Below are 22106 nucleotides of genomic sequence, written 5' to 3'. Positions count from 1 at the left end.
GTCACACCTCTCCAGGTAAAGACAGTAAATGTTATACTGTGTTGGAGCACATGGATAATGACTGAGTTGTTGCTGTTTTGTGATTATTTAAAGCAGCTTGGGAAACGGGTATAATTTCATCTACATGGAAACAGTCTGCAATTGTTCCGATTTTAAAACCCAGAAAAGATCTATCAGATCCATCAAATTACAGACCAATTAACGTCTCAGTTAGGTAAAACTATAGAAAAGATGGTCACTGAAAGACTCACTTATTTTTTAGAAAGCAAGTGCCTGTTTTCATCACACCAAAATGGATTCAGTAAAGGTAGAAATGCAATGGATGCTTTGCTATGCCTACAGTCAGAGATCAGGAAGGCTCAGACTAACATGTTGTTTAACAGGATGGACTTGCGGGGGGTGGGGGTGCAGTGGTGCATTTAAATCTCCAGTAATAGCCATGCAGGTGGAAATGGGAGAAATGTCCTTCCAAAGTAGAACAGATAAGCTAACGATAGAGTGCTATGAGCACAGTAAAAGCAACTTATATAGCGACTTATACATTCAAAAGGCAATAACGGAAAGTCCAGTCATACACTTGTTCAGTATATAGCACAGATTTACTTGGAGAAACAATATACAGATGGAGTCCTAATATTTGCAGATGGATCAAAGGACCGGTGCTGCGGTCTTCATTCCTCAAATTAGAGTAACTATTAAAAAGAGACATTTAATCAATCATAACACAGTAGAGCTGGAAGCCATAATGCTAGGTTTGCAGTGGGCAGAAATATTCAGAAAGCTATAGTTATTGCATCTGACAGTTTATCAGCACTAATGAAACTTGCAGACAGGACAGGTGAACAATGGTCAAGATTGTGCAATGGTGGCATAAATGTTGGATTTCTTTGGGTTGAAGCAGATGTTGGTCTGGAAAAATGAGGTAGATGTATTGGCAAAAAAGTCATTGAAATCTCTTGATTACAAATCCAAAGTTAAAAGTATTATAAACAGCTGAATCCTAAGAATATGTCAGGTATGTAGGACTACAAGAACCACAAGGTTTGGAATAATCAATTCTGTGCTTAAATAATGAATCAATCAATCAATCAAATATGCATTAGTAAATTCTATTTTTATTATTTCATTTGTTCAAATTTAATTTATTAATTTATTGTAATTTATTGTTTGATAATTAAATTTAAAATAAAAACACTATTTTTAAATCAATATTTTAAAATGAATTGTCATTCCCATTAATAAATACTTAAAGAAAAGAGTTTCACAAAAAAGAAAGATTTTGAAAAGATTTTGAAAACCAGGGCCCCGCACAAGGGGGTAGTAGCGCTGCTCTAATACGTCACAGCTCCCACAAACGGAGAGATGAAGAAGCTGACGTCACTGTTAAAGATGGAGGCATTTGCGTTTCGACGTTAGCAGACAGATGAGGGCCTGAAAGGATCTGCGTTATACTCTGAATGAACGGTGGCTAAATCTGGGCGATTACTGACTCCTAGTAGGGAGGGGATCTGCACAGTGATCTTCTGCGCGGAGCTCCGAGCGCTCTGAGCTCAGGTTGTCTCTGCAGGCCTCGGACTGCACTGGCAAGGAAAAATAGAGGTATGTGCAAAATTTGTTTTATTGGGTATTTATCATCACCATATAGCATTACTGGAGCACACCATGTCTGATTGGGTGACTGATCGTTCTTGTATTTCCCAGTGGAGAAGTTTTTCACTTGAATCGGGTCTTAATTTGTATGATTTTTAAGTCTCAGTAATCAGTATCAGTAATATTAGTTTATTCAAATAAAATGATTCATAGCTGTTTATATGTTTATGTTTATATTTTTGGAAAATATGTCTTCATTCAAACTTTTTTATGATGGATGACATAGTTCAAACCTGATGTGTTAAATGGTTTTAATCACTTAGGGTAGGGTATCCTTAGTGGTCATATACACATATTTGTATATATTTTGTAAAAAAAAAAAGCAAGTTTTGAAGTTTACATTTTGAACGTAACAAAGGTGTACAGTTATTGTAGTGGAGGTGGTGGAGAGTTATTCAGCTCCTTCCCTACAGCATAACCAGCCTTGTGGATGAGTTTGAGTCTGTTTATACCTGTGACCCCAGGGTCAGATTGTATGCATCCTTAGCATTAGCATACTGTAGGTCAAAGTCAAATTTATGTCAAAGAATCAACTTACATAAAACACAGGAAAAGATGACAGAATTTAAGAAAGGGCACATAAAATGAGAGAACCTGAGTAACAACACAAATAAGACTCAATTATATTGTGTATATTTGTGTTATAATAAAATAACACAAATTAAATCAGAATGAGTTCTGACCACTCATTCTGATTTAAAGCCAGGTTCTGAAAATGTTTTGGGGGAAGTCCAAGATAGATAAAATGATCTCCTGGAACAGACCATAAACTGTAAAGGTTGCAGTGTAGCGTCCAAGTTGAGACAGTTGAAATCAAAGCAATGAAGGCACTCAGGTGCTGAGTCCATAACCGGGCTGTGGCAAAGTGAATAATGTCACATGCAGCTGTGGGTGGCGCAGTGATTAGCACTGTTGATTCTGTCAACCAGCTGGGTCCTTTCTGTTTGCATGTTCTCCCTGTGTTTGCGTGGGTTCTTTCTGGGCACTCTCCGGTTGTCTGTCTCTGTGTGTTGGTCCTATGACAGACGGACAACCTGTCCAGCCCCTACCCCCACTGTTGGGTAAATTCCAGCAGTGCACAGTGTTAAAAAGAATAGCAAGCCCCCCTCCCTTCTGCCCACCACTCACAGAAAGCTGTCCCTGTTGGCCCAAACAACAGGGTGGAACAGACGTGTGCGTTGTCATCCATCTGCCTGTGGACTGCCGGCTCTGTGGTTCAGGCATTGCTCTCATTGATCATACCTGCATCTGATGAACACCAATTCAATTTCAAGCGTGTCCTCAGCAAATTTGAATCAAAGTTTACAAAAATTTGAGTATTTTTGAAATGATAAAAAGGCTTTGATGAAATAGTGTCTCATCTCCACTAATAAAATAATTAATTGTTGAAAATAAGTAGCGTGTGGAATGTGGCAAATTGCTTTAGAGGAATTTCAAGTTCAGCATAGTGGAATTAAATGTCTATTTTAATGTTATGTCATATGCCTGTGTTTGAGTGATAAATCATCTTCTTTTTGTGATTTTTAGATGCAGCACAGCTGAGAAGAAGCAGGAAAAGTTCGCAATCTTTTACCAGTGAGCAGGGAAAATGAGTTGTTCAGAAGAGGTGAGCTCAAAAAGAAACCAACATGTTTCAGGATACATGGGCAACAAAAATAAGAATGAGCATCACATTAGCATCACATAGTGCAGATTCGTGTATATGGCTCATCATATCTGATGACTGTCTAACCCTGCTGTAGAGTTTTTCTCGGCATTGCAAACATTAATTACATTGTACAATGTCTGTAGAACCATTCTGATGATGTTTTACTGCAATGATCAATGTTTAATGTTGACACGTCACATAGTGGATGTTTCAAAGAGACTTTCAATAGTGTGGGAACGTTTCACAAAAAACAAAGTTGAATGCAAACTGTGCAAAGCAGAGCGTTCCTTGCATGGTAGCGCGACTGCAGTGCATGAGCATTAAGCAACTCTGGAGCCGTCATGTCAACGCTAGAGTTTTAGAGAATTAAGTTTGTTTCTATTTAGCGTCAGTTTGACACCTTGTTAATTAGGGATGGGTATCGAAAACCGGTTCTTGTTGAGAACCGGTTCCCACTGTTTCAATTCCCTTATCGATTCCAGTCGCCCCGAATGACAGACAGACAGAGTCTGGGTGGCGCTGGCTGGCAGTTGTCACTGCAGTCTACCGGTAGCGTCTCCTTTCAGGCCAGGATACACGAATGTCACCGAGCAGTGACTAAGTTTGTGGTAAAAGGCTTGCACCCATTTGCCACAGCAGATGCCCCCAATTTTCCGTAAGTGAATGTGTTTAATTGTAGGGACATTACTGGATATTCTTGTGTAATTGCTACAGAATAATTTATGTTATACTTTGTTATTGCTGCAGAAGAATATTTATTTTTTTAATAGTTTACATTTACAGTTTTTTTCCTGGGGACCCTGTGACACCCGATTGAAGAGCCGTAGGCTGGATCTCTTAAGATCTCACTGTTGGGTTTGTAAGGCCATGTTACTCCTAAATTTCAATCTTGTTCAAAGAGAAGATATAAAACAAAGTTCTAAGCTAATCGACCTTAGTGTTCTCCTTTTTTAAAAAGAATTGATAAGAGAATCGATAAAGAATCGAAAATGGAATCGGAATCGTGAAAATCTTATCAATACCCATCCCTACTGTTAATGTATCTTCGTTTACCTGTTGGAAACAATCCAATTGCTTGCCAAGTGAACACCAGTTCAGTTATGTTAGCTAACTGTGAACTGTGATAGTAAACCAGTGACCTGGAGTTGCTGTTTCCTTGATGTTGTTGTTGTTGTTGTTTTGTTTTTGTTTTTTTTGTGGGTTTGTTGTTTGTTTTTTTTTGCATTAACTTTAACATTATTTGACATAAGTTTTTGTTAACTAATTCAATTCCATTTTATTTAGATGGCACCATATCCCAACAACAGTTGCCTCAAGGCACTTAATTTAGTGCCTTACTAGATTAGTAACAGCTTTGTGCGTTTTTGTTTGTTTGTTTTCTGTTTTGATTGTAATAAGCGAAGGGTGTCTAGATGATTTTTGTGCTGAAGGACAGGCTCACGCAACCAGCAAATGGTTGACATCTTAACAGAGAGGATTCTCTGTCATGTCAACAACATGAGACCAATATCCATAGTTAAAAAATGATAATCAGCACATACCATTCAGGTTACAGCTTACACAGCTTTCCAGAATTTATTTTACAAGGCTAATGGAGGGGAAGTATGAAGCTGCTCTTTGTAAGCCTAAAGGTGCTCTTGAATCAAACACTCTTAAATCAGTCACTAAGTGATAACATTAGCTTCTGCCTCATAAACATGCAACTTGATGAATGGCACACTGGGCCAAACATTGCTCCTTGGATTGAGCATACTGTAGACAAGTTTGAGATTCCACAAAGCAAAGTTGCGTCTATGACAATGGCTCCAATGTAGTGCTGGCTGCAAACATCCTGCAGGACAAATATGGGTGGATGTTTATCTGCTGTGCAGGGCACTCTTTACAGTAGGTGTTCAATAATGCACTGAAACGCCTTATTATCAGTGATAATAATAGTAATAATACATTTTATTTAAAAGTGCCTTTGAAGACACCCAAGAATGCCTAGCAATAGAATAAAACACATAGTAAAAAATGACAAAACGAAGACCAATAAATAAAGACTAGGTGGAAAGAGAAGGACGTAATTGGTAGGGATGGGTATCGTTTAGGTTTTATCCGATACCAGTACCAAACCGGAACTTTTGAAACGGTGCCGGTGCTTAAACGGTGCTCGAACCGGTGCTTAAAGAATGGAGAACACACACTTTGTCCAAAAACCTCTCATGTTTAGCTGTTTTCCACTTTTTCTTTGATCATTTTAGCCTTTTTGGCCAGGGTGAAGGGAGTATCTGCCATCAAACAAGAAGACAGCCGCATGTAACTATGACGGTGTTTGCTAGTTCACATTACATGCATTAATGTAATAACGTGGTTAGCCTACTCAACGTAAACTACACACGAACAACATTAAGCTACTCACGCAGAGAAGAACGGCTGCTGCTGCATCATCATCCTCATCATTTCTGCTACACTGGCAGGGCTAGGGGCCAGGACTCTCCTCTTTGTGTTTTTGGGGGATGTTGCTACTCCGGGTCCGATAAAAGGCAAACCACCCGCAGTAGATGTGCACGGTGTGAGGTCTCGCAGCAAGCTATCAAATACGGTGCATTTCTCGGCTTTTAACAAAATGCTATACGTCGCCAGGTGTTTCATCAGATTCGAGGTGTTACCTCCTTTGCACAGTATCACCTTAAAGCACTTGTTGCAGGCTGCTGAGTTTGTACTTCACAGCAAAAGATGCAGCCAGAATTTGACCGCTTCGCCTTGGGAATTTTTAATCTGTAGCTCTGCTCTAAAAGAACGTACGTACCTGGGCCCGCCTACTATACTCGGAAAGGTAAAATGATTGGCTAGAATCCAAAGTGTATCACAGCTCAGGAAAAAAAAGCACCGAAATATGCGCTGCTTTACGGACTGGTTACTACCGTTTATGTCAGAACCGATACTGGTACCCATCCCAGTAATCGGTTAACGTCCCGTAGATTGATATGAGATTTGTAGGATAGTGAGCTGTCAGTTTTATCCTTATTGAGCTTAAGAATATTAGAGCTGAACCAGGGTTCAGCTAGGACTGAGTGAGAGATGGCGTTGAAGGCTGAACTCGGATCCAAAAGGATGAGAATGTTCAGAAGACCAGAGTCAGCTCTGAGTAAAATATTATTAGTAACTTTAAATAAAGCAGTTTCTGTACTGTGACATGAGCGAAAGCCAAATTGAATTCTGTCGTAGATGTTATTATTAACCAAGTGTGAATGAAGCTGAGCTATGACTATTTTTTTTCCAAGTATTTTAGAAATGATGGGTAGATTAGAAATTGGTCAGAGGATGTTAAAGTTGTCAGGCTCCAAAGAAGGTTTTTTCAGTATATGAGTGACTGAAGCAATCTTGAATAAGGAGGGAACGATACCGGTGGTGAGTGAATGATAGCAGAGATGAGTGGGAGTAAGGAAGAGAGGCAGGATTTCACAAGTCCTGTAGGCATAGGATTAAGATGATATGTAGCCCGCTTTGATTTACATATAAACTCAGAAATATCACATATATCAGGAACATGAAAGGTGGAAAAAGGCTCAAAATGGAGAAAACCTTCTGAAGTGGGGGTAGACACAACATTTGAACTGAGTTGGTGTGAATGTTATTAATTTTTGTAGTGAAGAACAGCATCAAGGACTTACAGGTTTCAGATGAATAAAAGTGTGGTGGTAAAGCGTAGGGGGGTTGAAGAAGTTTGTAGAAAAGCAAAAACAGGATCCTGGTGTTACCCTCATAAGAACTGCCTTATCCTCCTGCCTGTCACCCCAAGCGGTCGCAGCAGATTGCCCCGCCCCTCCCTGAGCCTGGTTCTGCTGGAGGTTTCTTTCTGTTAAAAGGGAGTTTTTCCTTCCCACTGTCGCCAAAGTGCTTGCTCATAGGGGTCATATGATTGTTGGGTTTTTCTCTGTATTTATTATTGTAGAATCTACTGTACAATATAAAGCACCTTGAGGCGACTGTTGTTGTGATTTGGTGTTATATAAATAAAATTGAATTGAACTGAACTGATAATACTTGCATAAACGGTTTGTTTGGCCTGGTTAATGGAATCTTTATACTGGAGTCCACAGATTTCTGCATTATGCTCTAGTTCCCAAGCTTTGGCCTTCAATGCTCAGAGGTCAGAGGTAAACCATGGAGCAGAGCGAAGGAAACGGAGTGGGATTTTACAGAGCCATAGAATCAAGGACCTTTTGGAGTGAGTGGGAAAGCCGATTTAAAAACCCTCAAGAGAGGGTCGACAAATCAGCTAATTATTTTTCTGATTGGTCCATTAGTCAGCATTATTTCAATCACTCCTATCTCCACTTCCTACGAGCACAGGTCCTGTTGCAGGCTCCAGTACATGCTTTACCTTATCTGCTCAAGTCTGCCCACCTGTGAATATCAACCTCATGATTCCAGGCCAAGCTTGGAGTTAATGATGAAATAATAATTTATAAAACAATATAGAACTTTAAGTAATTTATAAGTGCTGTTAACAATTCTCAAATGTGTTTTTAAGTTATTTATTAACTCTTAATAATTGCTGTGGGCTCCTCAATGTAGGTTCTCTCTGGGTACTTCAGGTTCTTCTCACATTCATGTATGTGGTTAGGTTAACTAGTGAGTCTAAACTGGCCAGAGGTGTGGCTAATTTCTCTCTGTGAGTGGATGGATGTATGGATTAATTGATTGTGTCCTGGCTCTTTGCTCTCCCCTCTTACCCCTCACCCCCATCTGGTCTGTTCTACCTGTCTTTGGGTTAGAGGTGGCATGCACAATGGACAGGACAGAGGTTTTGTGTTTCCTCCATTTTAATAATTGTTTAAGCACTGCAATAGCATTTCTCATACTGTATCTCAGAATAAGCAGTAGCGTATTTAAGCACAAAAACCTATGTAACTTTCCCTAAAATTACAATCTGGGCTGTATCTAACAAACCTGAAAAAACTGCATCTTTTATATGTTAACACTCCATGATATACAGGGACTATTTGAGCAAGTTCTCAGCTGACCTTAATTTGTCTTTTTTTCCCCACTTAGCTGAAACCGTCAGTTCCAGACAGAAGCAGACCTCACCAGTGTCTGACCTGTGGGAAATGTTTCACTCGGATCTGTAGTCTAAGAAGACACGAACTGAGTCACACATCAGAGGAACTATACCACTGTGAACAGTGTGGCAGCAGTTTCAGCCAGTTAAATGCTTACAAGATACACCTGTATACTCACCCTGAAGACACCTCATACTGCTGCAGCAAGTGTGGGAGAGATTTCAGTGACCAGAGTTCCTACAGAAAACACCTTCGCGACCACACTGGACCGTATCAGTGTGAGCAGTGTGAAAAGAGTTTCAGTTACTTAAGTATTTACAAAATACACATGCGTGTCCATACTAAAGAAAAGCCATACTGCTGTGACAAGTGTCCCAAGAGTTTTAGCTTTTTAAGCTCATACAAGCGGCACCAGCTGAGCCACAGTGGAGAGAAACCTTACCAGTGTGATTTTTGTGGAAAAAGTTTCACTCAGTCAGGCCATTTCAGTCTTCATCTGCGGAACCATACCGGAGAGAAACCATATGAGTGTGGCCAATGTGAAAAGAGCTTCAGTGACTTAAGTAGTTACAAGATACACCAGCGTGTCCACACAGGTGAGAAACCATACTGCTGTGACCAGTGTGGCAGGAGTTTTTCTCAGCTGGGTAATTATAAATCACATTTACGCATACACACGGGAGAAAAACCATTCCAGTGTGAATTATGCAAGAAAAGCTTCTCTATTTCAAAAACATACAAGCAACATATTCACACTCATACGGGAGAGAAACCCTATAATTGTAAAGAATGCGGAAAGAGTTTTGGTCGTCTAAGCAATTATATTCGCCACCTCCGCATCCACACTGGAGAGCAGCCATTCAGCTGTGACCAGTGTGGGAAATGTTTCAATAGCTCATACAGTTACAACCGCCACTTACGTGTTCACACTGGAGAGAAACCATATTGGTGTTCACATTGCAAGAGACTGTTCACTCGGTCACAGTCCTTAAAGACTCATCGCTGCACTGTAATACATGATGATGACGAGAGAGAGAGTGAGGTGAGCTGCTCCTCGACCAATTCCAACCTACAGAAAGAGGTGACAAACTAATGTACATGTCAAATGAACATGTCTGACATGATGAAAATAGCTAGACAAAGCTGATAACTTGAGAGAACTTTTTTGATAAAGAGGATGTTTAAAGGGACAAGTGGATTGGGGAAAAAAATGTCCCCCACACTATAAGAGCTCTGGACACCTTGTTATTGTTATCTTTGGGACTCTTTTGGGAATCTCGTGTGATATCTTTGTTCTTTTTTAGGTGATGACAGTAATACCAATACTGGTTTATACTAGAATCTGATAATGGCCACATTTAAAGATTAATGCGAACAGCCAAAAAAATCTGATCTGACCACTAGGCCTGTCGGGTCCAATCAAGGGCCTGCCCGTCTCTGCCTGAGGTGAGCTCTGTTGTCAGATGGAGGCAGTATATGTTGGGGTGACTGTAGCTCAGGTGGTAGAGCAGGTCATCTACTGCTCGGAAGGTCGGTGGTTCGATTCCTGGCTTCGCCTAGTCTGCATGCCAAATATCCTTGGGCAAGATACTAACCCCAAATTGCTCTCCGATGCATCCATCGGAGTATGAATGTGTGTGAATGTTAGCTATAAAGCACTTAGAGAGATGTGCTTGTGCGAATGGGTGTGAATGGGTGAATGCACAAGTTGTGTAAAGCGCTTTGAGTGCTCAGATGAGTAGAAAAGCGCTATATAAGAACCAGTCCATTTACCATATATAAAGTATGTGTTGTTGGTTTGTGACTCACAACATAGAAAGAGCTGATGAGTGTTTAAAAACCATGGAAAACAGCCAATGTCTGTGCTTTTCATGTTTAGTTAGATTTCTTTTTCTTTTTTTTAATTCTATGAAGTTTTTTGTTTGTTTGTTTTTCATGGTTCTCTTATTACCGGTTAAACCCGCTATCCCTGCTCTATACCTGCCCACTTGTCAACCAAATAAGTTTTGGGAGTTGCTTGCTGTGCACAGCCAGGATCTTGGAGACTGCCCAGGAGCTTCTAAAAACCCCTCTTACTGCTCTGTCCAACTAAAAAATGTATGCAGTCGGACACATTTGCAGGAGCATAAAACCAGCTTTACTCTGACACAGAGATGCTATTTTGAATAAAAAAGAAGTGAAAAGATTCACTTCTTTGAATTTAGCAGACTTTTGATGTCACCTTAATTGAATTGAATTGAATTGAATAGCAATTTATTGGCATTGTATGAAATTGGGTGCTCCACAGTAACTTTGCCAGGATAAAACATAAATAGTAGACAGTAGGAATAAGCAGCAACCAGGAGAAATGTATGCAAAACAAGAGAAAAGCACACATTAAATAACAAAAAGGACAATGTCCCACCGAGATTTGTACCCTAATAGACTGGAATTGATAGAGCACTTCTATACTTGGTCAAGCTGCATCAGCCCAACCACACACATTCATAAAGTGCTGTATCCTGTGCACTTCAAACACATCACTACAGCACAGCATCAGGGCTAACTGGGGTGCAGTTAGTTGACTGGAGGTGGCCTGCTGGTTACATGATCAGGGTAGTGAAATATCAGTACTTTAGCCGTGATAGGTATAATCACAGTATACTAGTTAATCAGTATACTGTGATTACTTTTATAGAAATGTGATGGTGATCATGGGAAGATTTGAGTGGCCCACATCAATCATAAAATATCTAACAGAAATAACTATTGAACATGCTCACCCCTTTTAAATTTCCTAAAATGCAGAAATTCTCCAGATTAACCCGTGTATGGTCTTCATTTTTGGGACCTTCTGGTATTCTTCTGAACATATTTGGGGTTTTAGTAACAAGTCTGAAATAAAATTTCCCTTCATAAACCATTAACATATTATGTCTGTATCTCATTTTTAAACAGAAAAAAGCATGTTTAATGATTGCAATCAGTCTTTACTGGAACACAATTAGCAACAGACGTGTGGTTCGTGATTTGTCATAAGGTTATATTTTAAGCTTTCAGTATAGTGGATTTTGATCTTGGAGAAAAGGAATTGAGACAATGTCCTCATTAGCATTAATATGCGTTCCAACCATTGTCAGCTTTGTTTTGAGAAGCTACTATCAGAGGTTGTATGATGTGAAAAACTGTCCCCCTTCAAGCCATATACTGCCTTGAACGGTCAGGGGCGGAAAACTCAACTCCAGGTTCACTGCGAGATATATAAAGAGAGGCTGAATAAGTATCAACTAGCCCTGAAGGATGCAAGGGAGTCATTTTTCTCTGAGATTATTCATAGAAACAACAATAATGCTAGGACATTATTTGCTACAGTGGAAAGATTAACTACTTCTCCAGTGGCAATAGCCCCTGAACTAAGCTCCACCAGGGCCTGCAATGAATTTGCCAGCTTCTTTATTGAAAAGGTCTTGAAAATCAGAAGGTCAGTTGGCACATTAGTTTCAACCCCAATACCGACGTTAAGCCCAATTAGCACTTATGCAGAGAAAATGACTCACTTTCAAACAATAAATCAATCAAGCCTCGATAAAATTATTGAGAATCTAAGCTCTGCCACCTGCTGCTTGGATATATTACCGACAGGTTTTCTTAAAAAGGTCCTCCCAGCCATCAGGGAGGATCTGATCCAACGCATCCCTCCTATCAGTTGTCTTTGCCAAAGCCTTAAAAACAGCAGTTATCAAACCAATATTAAAGAAAAAGAACCTAGACAGCACATTAATGCAAAACTACAGACCAATCTCTAATCTTCCATTTATTGGTAAAATTCTTGAAAAAGCTGTTTTCCAGCAGTTAAACAGCTTTCTCACAATGAACAACCGCTTTGATATTTATCAGTCTGGTTTTCGTAGGCACCACAGCACCGAGACAGCCTCAAAGTGTTTAATGACATCCGTATAAATAATGACCGTGGGAAATCCACAGTATTGGTACTACTGGACCTTAGTGCGGCGTTTGACACCGTTGATCATGATATATTACTGGAACATCTAGAGAGCTGGGCCGGACTCTCTGGTACAGCACTCGACTGGTTCAAGTCCTACCTTAAGAACAGGAACTTCTATGTGTCAGTTAGCCAATTTTCATCACAAAATACAGAAATCACATGCGGGGTCCCCCAGGGTTCCATCCTAGGGCCCCTCTTATTTAGCATTTACATACAATATTAACTACCACAATTATGCAGACGATACTCAACTTTATATCTCAATGTCACCAGGTGATGTTGAACCTATCCAAACTCTTAATAAATAATATTAATAACTGGATGTCTCATAATTTCCTTCAACTGAACAATAACAAAACTGAAGTATTTATCTTTGCACCCAAATCGATTAAATATCAGTAATCAGCTCAAACTGGTCCAACTAGAAACTACCGACCAGGCCAGAAATTTAGGTGTAATAATGGACTCAGACCTGAACCTCCAGGGCCACATAAAAGTTACAACAAAGTCAGCCTTCTATCACCTGAGGAACATTTCTAGGATTAAAGGACTGATGACACAAGGAGACCTAGAAAAACTCATCCATGCATTTATCTCTATCCGCCTTCATTACTGTAACAGTATCTTCACAGCTTTACCCAAAAAATCAATTAGACAACTGCAGCTGATTCAGAACGCTGCTGCTCCTGTTCTCACTAGAACCAAGAAAATAGAGCACATTACTCCAGTTCTAAAGTCATTACACTGGCTCCCTGTAGCTCAGAGAATAGACTTTAAAGTGCTTTTATTAGTTTATAAATCCTTGAATGGGTTGTACATTAGGGATCTGCTATCATGGTACAAACCATCCAGATCAGTCAGGTCCTCCAGCTCTCGTTTATTGACCGTCCCTAGAACCAGAACTAAACATGGAGAAGCAGCTTTTAGTTTCTATGCTCCTCACATCTGGAACACACTATCGGGAGAATGCAAAGCTGCAGAGACACTGAACTCTTTTAAGTCTAAAATTAAAATGTACTTATTTAGACTTGCTTACTGATCCTATTATGGCTCTCTACTTGTTTGTTTTCATTTTTCATATAAATTATTGTCTTGATTATTGTTTTATTGTAAATGCTTTCTTGTAAATGTTTTCTTGTATTTTACTTTTATAGTGTTTTATGTTTTATTTTTAATCATGTAAAGCACCTTGAATTGCCTTGTGCTGAAAGTGTGCTATACAAATAAAATTGCCTTGCCTTGCCTTTAAACCATTCGTGGGCCTAGTGTCATGAAGTCCCACAGTGCAGATTATCCCTGCCTTATAACTGATCTTGATTCCCAGTCATCAAATCTAATGATCCTTGAGAATAAATAAAATCTCTTTACAGACCTTGCAGCTCTAAAAATCTCTCTCCCTGTCACATACATAGTCAACTCCTCTCTTGACCTGTACATAAGGATGTGGATCCCCAAAGCAACCGTTCAGATGCATTACGTCCACATCTTTCTATTAATCTCTAAAAATAAATCTTCCTGCAGGGTCCAGTGTAATTTTCTTATTTGAGTCAGGAATCAGCAGCAGAAAGGATGATTTGATATCTTGAACATGATTTGCAAATTGTGTGGGCTCTCGTGTGGTCCATATTATGTTAGCAGTTGTGCAGGGGGAATCTTTGCACAGCTGCTAACATAAGCCCTCTGACACTTGAATCTTTTGGACATAGTGAGGGCAAAAGACTGTGCTGTGATGTAGAAGTATTTCTCTGTCTTGTCCTACTATTCAGTTGTATTTATATAGCCCTAAATCACAAAATAAAAAAAGGCACTTAGTCAGCAAAACCCCATCAGTCATATGATCTCTTAAGCAGCAAGTGTCATTGTTTGACTAGCTGCACCCGTAGATGTAATGTTATGTATTTAATGTAATGTAATGAACCACCAACTGCCAAAGAGACAGACAGTGAAAGTAAACAGTATATCCTTAGTTTCTTAACATAAAACTCATTGTTGCAGTGAGGGGCAGTACGAAAGTGACTAATTTATAGTTTTAGTCCCGTCAGTAGCTAGCTAATATAAACAAATGTAAGTCTATTAAATGCAACCAACTTTCTTTTCATACAACTTTCACAAGTTGCAAGAAAGCAGATCAGCCTGAGAACATATGTGAGAGGCTGACACAATTGTGTCAAAGACTTTATTGTGTCTGATGCTTTTCATCTAACATTTGTTGTGTCAGATCATCAGTGTAACATTAAATGTTGGAGCTCGTTTGCATCATTGTGACCTGTGCTGTCATATTAATATGACCGTACTGTGTGTCATATGCAACATTAAAGTACATTAGCCAATCAGCATTTATCATTGAATATATCGTGAAAAGGAACATAATGTTAAAGAATGTTTTACTTTACTTGCTATTTTGAATATATTTTCATATGGAATTAATGTAAGACTGTTTTGTAGGATTATAATTTATGTAAAGAGTCTAAATACTTATTCACTACTCTGAATAAAAGTGATCCATTACTAGTCAATGTTAACCTTTTTTCACATAGTACAGGCACCAGGGCGCACACCAGTGCCCTGCACTGTATTTATTTGTATTTCGTGTGGGCCCATCTGTGCCTGTACGTCTCATACGTTCTGGAAAGCGGGAAGTGTGCACACTTTGTTGTGATATTTTAAATATGCAATTAAAATGAGGATTGTAGAAATCAGTTTTCTACCTTGGTGTGTTGTTGAGTGTGATCAGAAACATTTCTTAAATATCGACAGCTTTTCTTGTAAAGCTTCATAAAGGCACAACCAGGGCCTCACAAGCAGCGGCTGGGGGGGATGACAAGGGGATTCCTTATCAAGTGACTAAGGCTGTTTGATATGACGACATGTATCAAAATGAATATATCGATATGAAAACATCGATCATTTCATATTATATGTTAAGTTCTCTTTCTCTTATATTTAAAATAACCACAGTACAGACGGACAAGCAACTTCTTAGCCGTTGGTTTGTTAGCAACAGCGACGGTAAAACCATTGTGTGGCTCCGCCGCCCGCTCGTTTATTTTCCACATAAACCTTTCACAATAAAGCTCAAGATCCTGATGAGAGTTTTCAAAATAAACTGAAATGATATACATTATCCTCAAACATCAAATTTCAGAATATGCATCAAACAAATTACCTCAAATAAAAACATGAAGTAACTATAAATGGCGCTTACACTCGCAGAGAATACCAGCATGGCCAGTGAAGATGAGGCAGAACCAGGCAGCTCCAAACACAAGGACCAGTCAAAACCGATCGAGGACCTTATTCCTAAACAAGGGGATACCTCTGTAGCACGGACATGGTTTGGTTATGCAAAAGTCTGACACAGTCTGACCAGAAAACTGTACTGTGCAAATTATGCCGCAAACCAGTCCCCACCACAGACTCAAACACAACAAACCTCTTCTACCACCTATGCAAGAATCACGTGAAAGAGTATGGAGAGAGTTTATGGATGAGAAGCAAAAAAGAGCCGCCAGGTTTTTCCCCACAACACACCATGTAATAAATACAAAGAAAATGATGGCTGTTATCTAAAAATATATAGTTTCATGCATCTGTCAAAACACTCGATGCCAGGTACACGACGCCTAGCTAAAAACAAGTCGAGTTGCCTGAGATTCACAGAATTTACACAAAAACCACTATTTTGTGATATATATCTTTATCAGGATGAGAAATGTTTTATATCGGGATATGAGATTTTGGTCATATCGCACAGCCCTAGTGCAAACTCATCCAGTGATGAGTATGCACAGATGATTGAAAGGTGGATTTTCTCCATGAGTCTAAAGACTAAAGTTTTTTCTTAGCTGATGCACAAAGCCAGAGAGCAGCAGTACACACCTTTTATTAACCATTTTGTCAATTCTAATATTTCATTTATTGGAAGGGAAAAGGTGCATCAGCAGAGGAACACCGTAACAGATACAAACATTTGAGCAGAAGGTTGCAGTTAAAGAGTTCAAATATTTACCTTGCCTACAAAAAAACCCGAATCCAGTAATTATCAATGAAACATTATTATCGTTTTAATAAAGCCCTACAAGCTTCACACGAAACACACAACCGAGCAGTAACGTTCTGTTTGGACGTCTCTGCTTGAAGAAAGGATTACAGCCTGCAAGCAGCAAACAGATCAATGCACTTAGTCATATTCTGTCCACTGCAGAAAATGTGTGTGCGGGGGGGCTTCTATCTTCTTTTGGTTCCTCCAAAACCTAAAGAACAAAAAACAAACAGGAGTCAGTCAGTTGTAGCCATTTGCACTGAACACTTACTGGCATGCTCATTGAAAACATAGAAAAGGGAGGAATTGTTCTTTTATTGTGGGTGTGGTGATCCTGCTTCTGTGCTTGGAGATATTAATGCTTATATCATTATAACATGTAATATAAAGTTGTTTGGGATTGTTTGTATGGATGTAACTGATGTGTTTGTTTATTCACTTAAGAGCAGCTAAACCAGCAGCTTAATGGCTCAGACACACAGTCATGCAGCAAAATGTATCAACTGGTCTAACATCATTTATCAAACTAGCTAGCATCAGCTGTGGTGCACAGCTTGACATGAGCATGACATTAATAGCACTAATGGTTCTCTCAGTTAGTTTTTAAACCAAGAAAAAAACAATTTAATTCACGTAACTAAGCAGGTGAATCAGATCAATGTGGCCGTGTGGATGGAGGCACAGCTTTAAAAACCATTTAATATCCTGCTCTGATCAGCTAAGACTGGTATTCACACTCAGACACTTTATTAGGTTCACATGTTCAAACTGCTCGTTAAACCAGGTATCTAATCAGACAGTTACAGGCTGAAGTTCAAACCAGCAGAAAACCACTCCAGGTTTTACACTACAGCTCACGTGAAGACTGTAAAAACCTGCGTCTTGATTTCTGCTGAAACGTTCAGAAGGTAGAGTCAGAATTTGGCATGAAAGCATAAATCCACCCTTGCTTGCATTGAGGCTTCTGGCGGGGGGTATTTTCTTGGCACACTTTGGGCTCCTTACTACCAACTATGAATATTTTTACGCCACATCTTACCCAAGATTTCAAATGCATTAAAATTACATGAGCAGTAATTTTAAAAATAGAAATTCAACGCTCTGAATCAACGTCAGAATGGTCATGTCTGCTTCATTTGTCATGAAATAAGAAGGGACCAGGTCTCACCTGGCCCTGAAAGTACTCATCAATTCTTCCATTAATTTGGACTGTCTATAAAACTGCCTGTAATGCAAATCTTGGGAAAACCCTTGCAATTAAAGCTGAAAGTCTGCATTTCAATCATGAATTGATTTTTTTTGATTTACAATCCACTGTGGTGGTGTACAGAGACCAAAACAAAAATGCGTCTTTCTCCAAAACATTATGGCGTATGACCACAGAAAAGTTCTGATGGATAGGATTAACACACTATATCGGAAAGATAGGACAAATTGATTTCTTGGACAAACCGTGTCGAGCTGACCCGGATAGGTACTAATGGAAAAGAGCTATAAGAATCACAAAGGTAGGTAGGTAACATGTGCAAACTGTTTCTGTGTCCCTTCTAATAAGATGCAGTCTTGGTACCTGAAGTAACGCGTGTCCCGGAAGAGGGAGGTTCTCTGGCAGGTCTGTTAGCGTGAGTGGAGTAGTTAGAATTGTAGGGCTGGCCCCTGCAGAATACATGAGATGGAACACAGCATGAATATCCTGAAGACAGGAAGGTGAAACACAAGTCCATAGTCCCTGTTTTCCATTATTCTCTCTCCTTCCACCCCTTTACTAACCTCTGACGACCAAAAAGATATCCAAGCACCCCGCCTGTTCCCATTCCAGTCCAGAAACCTCCTCCTGTGCCGGGAGCTGCCTGGCCTCCTGGGTACTGGTGTCTGTGAGTGTAATCACTGTGGAAACCATAACTGGGGTTGGCTCCAGGGTAGTCTGAGCAGAAAACAAGAACTGATCAAAACTTTTTTTTCATGCAATGCAGCCTAAATTATCTCATTTCTTTAGCACCTAATCACAACAGCAGTCACCTCAAGGTGCTTTACGTTGTACAGTAAAGACCCTAAAATAATACAGAATACAAGGTCCGCTCTACCAAAAGGATGTGCTGCTTTGACAAATGTGCAGACCACACCGTCTACATCTCCGCACGCCGTCATTTTGCATCAACTTACCTGTGTAGTCTGGTTTGAATCCTGGTGGGGGTGGTCCACCCATGGAGCCATGGTAATTGTGTCCAGAATGTGTAGCTGGTCCACCATCTTGCCCCCCAGTGGTGTTCCCACTTAGGAACAGTTTATGGATGCCATAGGCTAAGAGCAGAAGCACAGCAACAACCAGCAGTCCTCCTGAGTCCTGAGTGCCTGCAGGGTAAGAGCTCTGACGGTCAGGCTGCTGCCCATATTCTGATGAACCAGTAAAGAAACTGGAGGCAAATCCCCAGAGATCTGACAGACAAAACAACAAAGAACATTCTTAAACAACTAATCCTTGTGTAAAAATGAAAACCTGCCTCACTAATCCTCCTACCTTTAAAGCCACCGCGGGAACCCCTACTACTGTGAGCCCTCCTCTGGCCCTCTTCAGTCAGTTCCAGTGTGTACTCCAGCCCACAAGACCCTTTCAGTATGTAGGCATCAGCAGGGTGATTGTAGCCCTCACAGCTCACCTCAATGTGACCAAATCGATGTGTGTTGTCCATGTCAGTCCTACACTCCCACTGTGACACACAGCAGAACAAGAGACACCCCATCAGTCTAAAATGTATTTAAGCATAACAAGTTTGAGGGTTGCTCATACACACGGTACAATAGCTCATTTAAACTTCACTCTCACCACTTAGACATTCTTGCATTTGAACTTAGTTTAAAGAGACAGAATAAAAGGAAAATGTGAGGTCTTCTATTTTGCAGGTGTCCCATATCTGTCAAGGATGAGATTCCCCACACACGTTTCTCAAATCTTGCTCAAGTTTTGAAGTGCAAAATTTCAGATTAGAAAAAGTCCCAATTTAATTTGTCAGATTTTGTTTTTTTGTGAGCAGTTGTGCTGACAAGATTAAACTGCCTGAATGTGACAGAATGTGCCCGTCAACACATACATATTACTGAAATTGAACATGCAGACCATCCTACAGCCAGTGGTGCCAAAAAAACATGGAAACGACAATAAAGATTAAGGCTCAAACCACCTCTCCTCGTTGTCGCCTGTAGAAATAATGTCCTTGTAGTTTGGGTTGGCCTACCACTGTCTGAGATGAACGTTTTAATATGCACAGCACACACAGGAGTCATTTCTTCAAAAATTGAAATAAAGCAGCTGAATCAGTCCTACTGAGCTCATTTCACACAGTACAGCACCAGTAGGTCCCTCACCTGCACATCGACTCCATTCCAGCCTTTATTCACACACTGAACCACCTCTGGGATGAAGGCGTGGCAGCCCGCTGACCCTCCAACACACTTGAGCTGAGGGATCGGGCTGGAGCGCCTGGCTGTGGTGTACCGGTTCCTGTACAGAGTCAGTGCCTGGATGTCCCGCAGCAGTACACTGCCTGCAGGCGACAAAGGAGAAGGGCTGATTTCCACACTAGGATTACACAAATCACAGTCATGTCGCTTTAGACACACTAAAGCTCTTCTTTGGGAACAAACTTTGACCCGTTAGTCCTGAATCAACCGGCATTTTCTGTACACTGTTCTTTATGACATCATGTAGTGCCATACTCATCATATAACCTACCATTGCTGACAAACATGCATGCACAGCGTGTTTGTCACTAGTTTGTGGTGTATTTCCTAAACAGGGGAGCATCTCGGTAACCAGTGTTGTGCCAAAAAGTGATTGTCTGCCAAAAATTGATTTCCAGTGTTTCCCTCTGTTTTTACGTGTAATATCTTTACATATGTTGGTAAATAGACCTCGGTGAACAGGGTTTACGAAGGGGTTATATATAATATCTAAAAATTACCTGTTTTTCAAGTATCGTCCTAGTATTGTACCTACATTATAACCAATCCGGTCCTTGTTGTCCACTTAAAATATGTTTATATTAGTATTTTTGTTATATTTATTGCAATTTCTGCTGTCCTCTTTGTCAGATTACTCTTTAAAAAAAAGACATTTTTAATGTCAACGAGATTTTTTTTAACTGGATAAATAAAAATAAATAAATTAAAGTCGCGGCCAAAGACTGATTGCGGCTTCTAACTTGTGACAGGAGCGTTGTTTGTGACTTGATATCATTTATGGGGGATACATTTGACATGTTACAGATCAACAAGTTATTTATATCAGTTTAAAGAACAATCCGTTTTTGGCAAATACCGGAAATCAGTTTCGGCAGGCGATCACTTTTTGGCACAAACCGGAAATGAAGAGCAGCGTAAAAGAAGCGGACACTAAACGCCAACCCACCGTCATCCCAGCTGTCGGTGTGCCGCGCACACAGGAGCAGCAGTACACCGGAAAAAAACACCTTCATGTCGCGTCGTTGTTTCTCCAAGAGCCTTCACACAGCCTCGATAAATACACCACAGCCCGAAGACTCTGCTGCCGATACTTCCGTGTTGCGTCACCTGTTTTTCGCTTTCTGGGACCAATGAGGAACGTGCACGGCTGCACTGTGGCACGTCCGTGTGTTTGTGAGAGAGAGAGAGAAAAAGGCAGGGGCAGTTTGCTCGGGATAATGACGGCAAAGCTCCGGCACATGTGTCAAAACAATCAACACTGCTTCAGAAACTGCCGAGGTTCAGGTCTTCTCAACAGAGTCACGTGATCAATGCCGTCCATCGTAATCAGAGACATGGAGCCAGACAAAAAGAGGATGCTCTGCCTATTCCTAAATAAAAAACAGTTCATAAGCATTTCTGCTCCCAGGTCTAAAGTCTAGATAAGAAATACACATACTTATAGTTATAGAAGGTATAGTATATTTTATATAAACGAATCTGTCCGCTGGTAATTGCATAATCACGTGGCCTCACAGCACAAGCATACTCCCAAGCTATTATAATGTGTTGTACATTGTTATTTATTGTGTGGGGTTTTTTTTTTTATTAGTAAAAAAACATCAAGAAGTCACAAGCAAAAGGAGAACACACCATGGCACATGTTTAAACAAGGAAAATGTATTCATCAATATTATTAAAATGGGTATAACATAATTTTTTCAACAAAAAATACACGTTCAAAACACCATATCAGCCCGATATCAGACAGAACTGTCACATGATATCAAACAGAGGCTGTCAATCCAGCTCTGTTAATTGGGCAATCATAATGAAGCAGTTCATTACAAGTTGTAGATTCAAGCTGCTCTTCATATTTTTGGCCACCAGATGTCACCAAGGGGAGCTGTGTTGAAATCGTTTTTCAACAAAAGCTTCAGTGCTTCAGAAAGCTTCATTTGGTCATCACTAGCTCAGGACCTGCAGTCCACAGACTGGAAACACATTGAAAAATAGTGGTGTGTGGATTCATACTGAAATTTTGATTCTTCCAATACCAGATATTTATGTTCTAGAATCGATTCAGTAGGCAACAGGTGAAGTGTCTTGCCCAAGGACACAACGACCGAGACTGTCCGAGCCGGGGCTCGAACCGGCAACCTTCCGATTACAAGACGAACTGCAAACTCTTGTGATGGTGATGAAGATTGAGCACCTCAGTTATGCGAAGAACAGTCAACTTATCTTGGAGAAATTGCCTCTGACATAGAAGTTACATAATTTATGTGAAGTTGT

At 40.1% G+C, this 22106-nt stretch overlaps 2 protein-coding genes across 2 annotated transcripts; one reads left to right on the top strand and one right to left on the bottom strand.

Moving 5' to 3' along the window:
• The first annotated feature begins 1290 nt into the window (after positions 1-1290).
• Positions 1291-9626, top strand: LOC146517619 (uncharacterized). The gene is made up of 3 exons (XM_085164057.1): positions 1291-1599; positions 3178-3256; positions 8339-9626. The coding sequence occupies exons 2-3, from the start codon at positions 3239-3241 to the stop codon at positions 9437-9439; spliced, it is 1119 nt and encodes a 372-aa protein (XP_085020183.1). The 5' UTR covers positions 1291-1599; positions 3178-3238; the 3' UTR covers positions 9440-9626.
• Positions 9627-10212: 586 nt separating this feature from the next.
• saraf (store-operated calcium entry-associated regulatory factor) lies at positions 10213-21046 on the bottom strand. The gene is made up of 7 exons (XM_085164062.1): positions 20779-21046; positions 19737-19915; positions 18892-19081; positions 18537-18809; positions 18144-18297; positions 17944-18029; positions 10213-16584 (listed from the first exon to the last, which is right to left on the bottom strand). Exons 1-7 carry the CDS (start codon positions 20843-20845, stop codon positions 16559-16561), a joined length of 975 nt encoding a protein of 324 aa, XP_085020188.1. The 5' UTR covers positions 20846-21046; the 3' UTR covers positions 10213-16558.
• Between the last annotated feature and the right edge of the window lie 1060 nt (positions 21047-22106).

The sequence above is a fragment of the Neolamprologus multifasciatus genome, chromosome 6 (assembly GCF_963576455.1).
Source record: "Neolamprologus multifasciatus chromosome 6, fNeoMul1.2, whole genome shotgun sequence".
Taxonomy (NCBI): domain Eukaryota; kingdom Metazoa; phylum Chordata; class Actinopteri; order Cichliformes; family Cichlidae; genus Neolamprologus; species Neolamprologus multifasciatus.
The sequence above is the reverse complement of the archived record's forward strand: the minus strand, read 5'-3'. Positions and strand labels throughout refer to the sequence as shown.

Excerpts from the sequence above, each read along its gene's own strand:
- saraf (XM_085164062.1), bottom strand. The coding sequence starts at position 20,845 with ATGAAGGTGTTTTTTTCCGGTGTACTGCTGCTCCTGTGTGCGCGGCAC. Across the intron at positions 18,810-18,891 it reads TTCCCGCGGTGGCTTTAAAG|ATCTCTGGGGATTTGCCTCC; the intron begins GTAGGAGGATTA and ends TTTGTCTGTCAG. Across the intron at positions 16,585-17,943 it reads CGGGACACGCGTTACTTCAG|GTTTTGGAGGAACCAAAAGA; the intron begins GTACCAAGACTG and ends TTTGTTCTTTAG.